General features: G+C 33.8%; 1 protein-coding gene across 2 annotated transcripts; it reads left to right on the forward strand.

The window, feature by feature from the left end:
- Positions 1 to 249: 249 nt before the first annotated feature.
- On the forward strand, positions 250 to 7,026 carry LOC114754111 (protein Ycf2). Of its 2 annotated transcripts, none has more exons than XM_028942858.1 (5): positions 250 to 754; positions 829 to 2,282; positions 4,723 to 5,112; positions 5,188 to 5,414; positions 6,509 to 7,026. In XM_028942858.1, exons 1-5 carry the CDS (start codon positions 585 to 587, stop codon positions 6,773 to 6,775), a joined length of 2,508 nt encoding a protein of 835 aa, XP_028798691.1. In that variant the 5' UTR covers positions 250 to 584; the 3' UTR covers positions 6,776 to 7,026. The 2 variants fall into 2 exon arrangements, with proteins under 2 accessions (XP_028798691.1, XP_028798692.1); XM_028942859.1 differs by having other exon boundaries at positions 835 to 2,282.
- Positions 7,027 to 9,054: the final 2,028 nt, after the last annotated feature.

Raw genomic sequence — 9,054 nt, forward strand, 5'->3', positions numbered from 1 at the left:
ATCGACATGTATAGGCGGTTCACGGATGGGTCATTAGATATTCTAATATTCTTTGGCTGGTTAATGAACTTAAAATGAAAAATGCATTCTACGCCCCGGAAAAGGAATAATCTTGATTTTTGAGAGTTGCCAAGCAAGCATGAAAGGGCCCCACTTTTCCACTGAAATCCAAACACCACCGACTGCATTAAATTACAAATGAAAACATACAAGCCAACAAACATCAAATAACACCGAAAGAGAGTCTCTCTCTCAGTTCAAACTGGCGCCTCGCCACCAACATTTCACTCGCCCAAGTGCCAACATATCTGAAGCTTCACAAACCACAGTTCTGCCATGTACTGCAAAACTATTCAATAAATTATCACATGCTTCTGTTTTCTTCTCACCCCTTTTTCCCAGAAACCAGATTCTCGTTCCCTTCGGTGAAAACCTAAGAAAATCCACGAGTTGTTTTCTTACTATGTTGCCTTCCGTACCTGAAATCAAATTCTGCCCAGATCTTGCTCTGCCTCTGATTTCTCTGTATCTGAGTTCAGTGTATTAGTATTTTCGGCCAAGAAAAAGCGTATAGGCTTGTAGAAATGGCCACCAAGAACGTGTTGTTGTTTAGAACCAAATTCGATTCGATCGATATTTGGTTTCTAAGGGAATTGTTGTACAAGAACATGATTTGGCTTCTGGGTTCTCTGCAATTGATCCTGTATAATTATGTAGCTTGTTTGTTTGGGATGATTATCAATTTCTTTGCCAGGTATGGTGATTTTCCCGAATTGTTATGATTCCTGATAATTTGACTGATTACTGGATAATGCTTCATTCGTTTAGTTTCAGATTTCAGGTGGGAGAAGATGGGAAGGCTGAGAGATGTTGTGAGAATGAAGGGTTCAGAGAAGCGCTCGCTAATTTTTTATTCCAGAGCCATGAAGATATCTTTGAAGATTTTGGAATAGGTGAAGAGAAAAGTCAGAGCTCTTCATTGATGGAGGCCATCTCGGATGCTGGTGAAGAGAAGGAAAAAATTGAAGCAGGAACACTTCTAATGGAGGTTCACTCCGAATTTCAGGAGAATAAGAAAGAAGGAGACACACAAAGCTCTATTTCAATGGAGGGCTGTTCTGATAATCATGAAGATAAGAACAAGAGTGAGGGAGAAACAGATGGTTGTGTTCCAACGGAGGTTCACTCAGATTCACTTGAAAAAATGGAAAAGAGAACAGAAACAGCAACTGATAGTTTTGTTCCAGAGGTCCATTTTTATGGAACAGAGAAGTTTGTTTCAAAAGAGCTTCAATTTGATCATCCAGATGATGGGGACAAGGAAGGAACAAAATCTGAATGCTCTATTTCAATGAATGTTCACCGCGATTTGCCAGGAAGTGGGGAAGAAGGAGAATCAGAGAGCCTTGTTTCAATGGGGGCCCACTCTGATTCACATGGAAATGAGGGAAAAGAAGAAGCAAAGACTTCTGTTTCAATGGAGGCTCAGTCTCACCTTAAAGGTGAAGGCGAAAGAAGCTGTGCTTTAATGGAGGCAAATTCTTCCACAACCGCACAGAAATATCAGTACGTGTCAGGCAGAGACATCAGAGGGTTCATGGAGGAAGCTACATCCATGAGACTCACTTTCCAAGGATTTTTGGTGGGTCCAAATGTTCCTGCCTCTTTTGATAATAATGCTGAAATTATTGCCCAGAAACAGGATTCTTCAGAGAATCCTAAGGAAGAAGAAGATGATGACGATAAAGCAGAATCTACTCAAGAAAATGAGTTTCTGGGCTGCAATAATTCTCAGAAAGGAACTGAATCAGTAAGTCTTATGACAGCCAGAGATGAAAGAACTGAAGAATCTGGGAAAGACAGATCAAATCAAGAAAAAGAAAATAAACATAGAGAAAATGCTGAAGAGTGGAGGAAGATGATGGAAGAATTGGAATATGAGGTAGGAAATGAGTGGAGAATGGAATGGGAGCACGATGATATGGTGGAACAGCTTAAAATTGAGTTGGAAAATGCAAGACAAGGAGGACTTTGCACTATTCTTGAAGAACAAGAGGAGGAGGAGGAGGATGAAGAAGAATTAGAAGGAAAAGAAGAACAAGAAGAAGGAGAAACAGGGGAAACAGAGCGTTCAGAGGAAGGTGGAGATCAGAAGCGTCAGAATGATGAAGAAAATGAAGAACTCAATGACCTGACGGATGAAATTGAGGAAGTTTACCAGGTCTATGAAGAGAAAATGAGGAAACTGGATATCTTAAATTACCAGACTATGCATGGACTGGGTAAGAACTCAGCACCAAATTAACTTTGTTTGTTTGTTTGTTTTTTTTTAATCTCTCGCACTCATTTTATCTAGTTCATTTTGGCACTTTTTTCTATCATACTATTTACGTAAGAAAAAAAAAGTGAAATTTGATAAATAAATCATGATATAAATTTTATTATTATAATGGCTTAATGTATTGAGTTTTTAAACTTTGAATCGGTTATTTTTAGGCTATAGACGCCGTATCCCCTACTTCAACTCGTTTTGATGATTGAATCTTAGGTCTAATTTATATTAAATTAAAATAAATCTCATACATTTGATATATTGATTGATATTTTTTTAAAATATAATGATAATTCAATAACTTTACTCAGGACAAGTCTTTTTATTATTATTAATTATTAATGTCAAGGCAATTGGATTGAAAGTTTATTTTAGGCAATTCACGGAGTACCATTATCTTTTTCAGTGTGGGCCGATGTCAATTTTACACCCACCACATTTCGCTAATCATGTGCTCATAAAGATATTCATGTCCTTTGTTCTGTTCATCCTTCCCCACTACTGAAAAAAGCTATTGCGCGCTAGCGGCAGAACTTTAATTTATCTCAACATCTTTTTCTTTTACCTCATAGGCCTACTTTATGCACTTAGAATATTTATTTATTTATTTAATCATATTTTAAAGCCGATTCAATATCCATAATAATCTTTTTATAACTAATTGTGCTTTCAAATGTATTTTTTTTTGTTAATTAAAGTTTACTCTGTTTGTGGCGTAGAAAGTTTCCGATAATGATGATGAATGGACTTGTAAATGTGTATCTGTCTTTTGGGTTGACTAAGTTGAACTTGAAAAACAATTATACTCCAAGCAAAAGAAAAGTAAATAGTGTGTAACTTTTTTAATTGTAAAGTCATCTTATTAAAATTAGATGAATATTATAACTTTAAATAATTTTTTTTATGTTTAAAGGTTGCCTCACTGAGTAGAACGAAAACCAAAATATAATTGTTTTGGCCAAAAAATGTTCCAAATGTTATTCTTTCTTTTATACACCCAAATATGTTATTCTTTCTTTATAAAATAAGCTGACATGAACTGCCTATAAACTTAATTTGAATATAGTTTCAACCTACTTAAACATATTCAATAAACAAATTACTTTAACTATTTGGCCCAAAAACCAATTTTAACTGTTTTTTGGTTAATATATTTTGCTTTATTTTTTATTTAATTTTAAGTGATATTGGAATTAAATTTGAACTAATGAATTTGAATATACTGTATTAAAATCAAATAAATTATCACGTTAAATTTGCTATTCATTTGAACAAATTATTATTATTATTATTATTATTATTATTATTATGATGATGATGATGATGATGATAGGACGCTGCATCTTCAATTCTTCATGACAGATGTTTCCTTTAATTACAAGTTATTGTTGCACAGTTGTTTTCATTATAAATAAGACATGCATACTTCTTTTCAAACCAATCAAATAAAACTAAAATTTAAAAACCACACACTTATGAAAAAATTGAGAATAAATCCCTCATTGAGAATTTAATTGATAAATAGTATCTAAGAACTTTGTGCATAACTTTTCCTGGGCAACTTATTTCTTGTGTGCAATCATCTTCTCTGGCATTACATTTTCTTTCTATGTAACTGAACTTCCTTTGTGTGCAACTCACTTTTCCTTAAATACAAGTTATCGTCCTTATATGCAAATTAGTCTTTTATTATTTGTGCAAATTATCTTTTTTGTGTAACTCAACTTTTTTTATGTATAGCTTATCTTTTCTTATGTAATCCATCATCCTAGGTACTATTTGTCAATTAATTTTTCAATCAAGAATTTATCCCCAATTTTCTATACATTTATCTATAGAATATATACTTATATTATTATAAAAACATATAGCATCTAAGACATTAAAACATAAATTTTCGCCATTCTAATTCTGTAGAAAGACAAGATAATAAACTCGTTGACTGTTTAGATATTATTTGATTAGGCAAACTCATCCATCTCTACTTTGGTGTGCAAGCAAAATAATACATTTATTTGCAAAATCACACACTTATTTTATTAAAAAAAATTAAAAACAATCATATAAAAGAAATCAGATTCTTTTTATAACTATTTTGTATTCGCTACTAGTTATTAATCTAAATCTAAACATTGCCAGCCCAAAATGAAGTTTCTTTATCCAATATTTTTTTAAGGAACAAAAACAGAGAATGACATGTCTAGTTTTTAATTTATAAAAGTTAATTTATTCGAAGTAAAAGTCACTATGTGGAAGAAACAAAATTTTGCGGCTCAGAATGCAGTTTGCCTCAAAAAGTATTTCAATCAAACATATGAAGTAATGACTTCAAAACCAAACAAGCACAGAATTGACGCCCCAAACTCATGCCTCTCTGTCTCTACACACAGGTCTTCTGCAACTGAAAGACTCTGCAAAGTCAAGTTTCAAAGGATTGAAGCCATTAAACAGAAAAGAGCCAAAAACACCACATATGAAGTTGGTTGAAGAATTGCAAAGAGATCTGGAAGTTGTATATGTTGGACAGATCTGCCTCTCATGGGAAATACTGCGTTGGCTCCACAAGAAAGCTCTTCAACTCAAACAGCATTATCATTCACAAGCGGATTCCCTTCATCATCATCATCCTCAGTTCAATGTAGCTGCTGGTGAGTTTCAACTCTTTCAGGTTCTGTTGCAGAGGTTCATAGAGAATGAGGCGTTTCAAGGCCCCAGAACTCTTAACTTTGTCAAGAACCGCTGTGTCATTCGCAATCTTCTCCAAGTTCCTGCCATTCGAGGTATTAATCCATCATTAAGGGTCTCTCAGGAAATGATTGTCCTCAAGTGTAACATATCTATGTTTGCTTAAGCAGATGATAGCTCAAAAGAAACGATCATAAATAAAGAAGACGAAGAATATGTAGTTTCCATTGCAAGATTGGCAGAAATAATCAAGGAATCAATGTGGCTGTTCTGGAGATTTGTCAGAGCAGATAAAGATGGGAATTTGATCCTCAGAATTTCCCAACAAACTCGAACATATCCCAAAGACCCTGCAATCTCAGATCTTGTCAAAGACATTAGATCTCATCTTCATAAGGTATGCTTCCACCAAGATGTCAATTTTTTGTGACCCCAACGCACATTTCTTCATGCATTCAGCCGTGACAAGTGTGCATATGACTTTAGATAAGTAGAATATCCTGCTATTTGAGAATCTCAATTGTGTGGGTAGTACAGTTTCCCCTTTGATATTAGTCTAAAACAAATACTCCATCTTATCCTAAATATAAGACCTAAATAAATATGTGTCTTAGTCCTAAATGTAAAATTCCCACTCACTTTATCTCTTTTTTTTTCCATCACAATTCATTTTATCTCCTAAAACTATTTTTTTTCCTAATCTTTCTCTATTGATTAGAAATATTTAGGGAATTTTACATCAAGGGATAATTTCTAATGCAAATTATTATTAAAATGGATACCTAAAAAAATCAACATTCGTTCTTTAATTTATAAATAATTCTTGAAAAAAAAAAATCGCGCGCCAAGGCGCCTTTTGCTCAAAGGCGTCGCTGCTTACTCAGGTTTGAGGAAATCACAGGTTCGATCCTGTGGTAGGTTTGTGTGTGATTTGAATTTCTTGTGGGGAAGATTATTTGCATGTTGAGGAAAAAAAACAATTAAATTAATTTTCTTAATATTTGTAAATTAATTATCTAACTCCTACCTTTAGAACTGCATATAATGTGTAGAATCTTCTTCGTCCCCACATCACTACTAGAGAAGTGTGCATACAAGTGTAGATGAGCAGGATATTTCACCACTTGCGCTTGATTGCTTTTCTACTTGATATTGGTCCAATAAAAGCACGTCTCTTAGTGCATTATGCAAAACCAACTATACTAACTAACTAAAAGGATATTTGTAACTAAAAGTGTGCATACATGTGACTATACTAACTAAAAGGATATTTGTAATTTCCCCACATTATTGAAAAGTGACATATTTTTAATTCCCCACATTATTGAAAAATGACACTTTCAGTCTTCATACTAACGAGAATTGAAGTGTGCATATGTGCAAAATATGAAGAATCTATTTTCTTACCCATAAATTTTATTATAGATTTTCGTTTTCAAGCTTTAACTTTGTGAAAAAAATATGAGGCTCATACAAGAATTAATGTCGCAGAAGGAGAAGAAGCTGAAGGACTTGGTGAGAACTGGGAATTGCATAGTGAGAAAGTTCCAGAAGCATCAGCAGCAGCAAGAAGATCAACTGAATCATGAGCAGCTTCTTGCTCAGGTTGAGCTGAAACTGGTTTCAAGGGTACTGAATCTGTCAAAACTGAGAAAAGAACACCTGATATGGTGTAATGAGAAGTTGAGGAGGATTAAGTTTGTGATGAAGAAGAAGAAGATTGTGATGGAGCCTAGTTTCTTGCCTTTCCCATGCTGAAGAAGATGAAATTAATGTGCGTGGCATAAGATATAGAGACACGTACTTTCACATATAGAAAAGTATATTTATATAACAGTACTGTGTATAATATGTTAGACATTTGAGATTTATTTCATGTTTAAATAATGACTCATGAAAAATACTCAGGTTTAGTTGCCAACGAGAGACATAAGTGTATCCATGTAATTATTCATTCACCAATGATTTTAATCCTAGTTTTTGAAAACTACGTTTCTTAAATTTTTAAATGCTTGCAGTTAACCTTTTTGGCCTGAACTTATGGTATTTCTTGACTCTTATGTTATAAAATTAAAAACTACAAAATATCTAAACTTAATAAATTTAAATGATATTAAATTGCCGAAGCTCCAGCAATGGCACTTGATCTTTGGCCGCTAGCCATTGCTAACTAGCAACTGGAGTTCCAACGATGATGATTGAATTTTTAGAAAATCGATGGTGTAAAGTGGGATTTAATCATAAACATCTGGTTTTCCAAACATCATGTAGCCATTAGCCTACAAAAAAAATCATTAATAAAACTATGTAAGCTATTATATAAGAATGGGAAGCAGATCTGCTCAGCGGCCTTTTTTTCAGTGGCTCTCAGCATCTCTAAATCTTGTTTGTTCAATTAATCTAAGCATTCAGAATGAGACACATTGTGTAGCTTTAAAGGTGCATCTCCACCTCTCCTTTTGTTATAATCTTGACTGTTCATTCAATATGTCACACCTCTCTTTATAACTCATTATACGTCAATTGAAACCAATATAATGTGTTTCGTAGCGTTTCCGGATGAAAAATTTAAAGTTCAGAATTTTACTGTTCATCCTGTCCGTATACTGTTCATCCGAAAATGGGTCAACTTTGAAAATTCATAACTAAATCTAGAAAAATTGAAACGAAGTGATTCTAATTTTCACACGAAGCTGGCTAAGATTTCTGTGGAGGAAAAATAATCATTAGGTCCAATTCCATCCAGAATAATTTCAGAAAATTCATCAAAATGTACTGTTCATTTGGTAAATTTTCGAATTTCTAGTATTTTTGCCCAACTTTGAAAGGGCATAACTCTTAGCACACAACTCCGAATTTGATGAATTACCACTTAATTTAAAGCTAAAAATGAGATCTATTAGACTCCCAAATTTCACGCCCAGATTCTCACAATTGCTCATCATTTTATGTGCCACAAGTTTGGTACTTTTTAGAGAATTTCTATCCCCTAATTACCCCTTTCTCTTTTTCCACATCCATTCCATAATGTACCATGCATAACTCTAACTTTAGGGCATGAGAATAAAGTATAATACACATCATAACATCATCCATAACTAGATACCATCATTACATAAAGTTCAATGATACCTTACACAACATAACATAACAACATTAATTACATATTGCTCCACTATCCCAATACCAATTCCTTGCCTTGATCCATGCTTGGTCCATTTCCTAATTAGTGCATAGAATGACATAGGAGGAATGAGATTTCAAAGAAATCCTAGTAGCAAAGAATTATCATGTAAATCAATGCAAGTTCAATTGTGACATGTTCATGCAATCCAAACCACTCCCAACTCATAGGAATTCATGCCAAATACCAGGCAAGGAGAGGAACATCATATCATCCATATTGACATACCACAAAGCATTTGGCCAAAGCATAACCAATGTCAATCAAACAGTCAAGATCACCACAAAGTTCCTCCAAATCCAAGCAACAACAAATCACAACAAACAAGCAAGATAAACAATCAAATTATAATTCAAAGCTACCTTTGCAAAGCTTGTCCACTTAATTCCTCCAAGGAGCAATGCTTCTCCTTAATTCCTCCTCTTAATGCCTATTAAACCAAGCATAAACATAGGCCATATTAATCACAAAACAACTTAATTCTAACACTTTAACATTAACTTAACAATTCCCTCCTTTTTCTTTGATTTTCAACAAAACGATTCCTCCTTTAGGATCAAACTTCTCATGACCCAATCCTACACAATTTTTCATGAGGAATCCAATGGTACAATCATATTTTTAAAATTCAAACTCCTTCCCCATGATCCTCACTTGGCCGAATAGGGGGTTATATGCTTCCAAAAATTCTATTTTTGATTCCAATGATTTTAAACATCTTCCAACATTAAATCCCTACACAAAAACATGTTTTAAAACCATTGGAATCATCAAATCAAGCAAACTCAAATTGCTTCTGCATGAACAGTGCAAAACGAAAATGAAGAACCAAAACCCTAACTTGGCTTTCTTC

This window comes from Neltuma alba, unplaced genomic scaffold (genome assembly GCF_004799145.2).
Source record: "Neltuma alba isolate B1F8T4 unplaced genomic scaffold, ASM479914v2 tig00010082_pilon, whole genome shotgun sequence".
NCBI classification, from domain to species: domain Eukaryota; kingdom Viridiplantae; phylum Streptophyta; class Magnoliopsida; order Fabales; family Fabaceae; genus Neltuma; species Neltuma alba.

Coding starts and splice junctions, on each gene's coding strand:
- LOC114754111 (XM_028942858.1), top strand. CDS start 585: ATGGCCACCAAGAACGTGTTGTTGTTTAGAACCAAATTCGATTCGATC. Junction 5,113..5,187: donor CCAAGTTCCTGCCATTCGAG/GTATTAATCCAT, acceptor TTGCTTAAGCAG/ATGATAGCTCAAAAGAAACG. Junction 5,415..6,508: donor TTAGATCTCATCTTCATAAG/GTATGCTTCCAC, acceptor TTAATGTCGCAG/AAGGAGAAGAAGCTGAAGGA.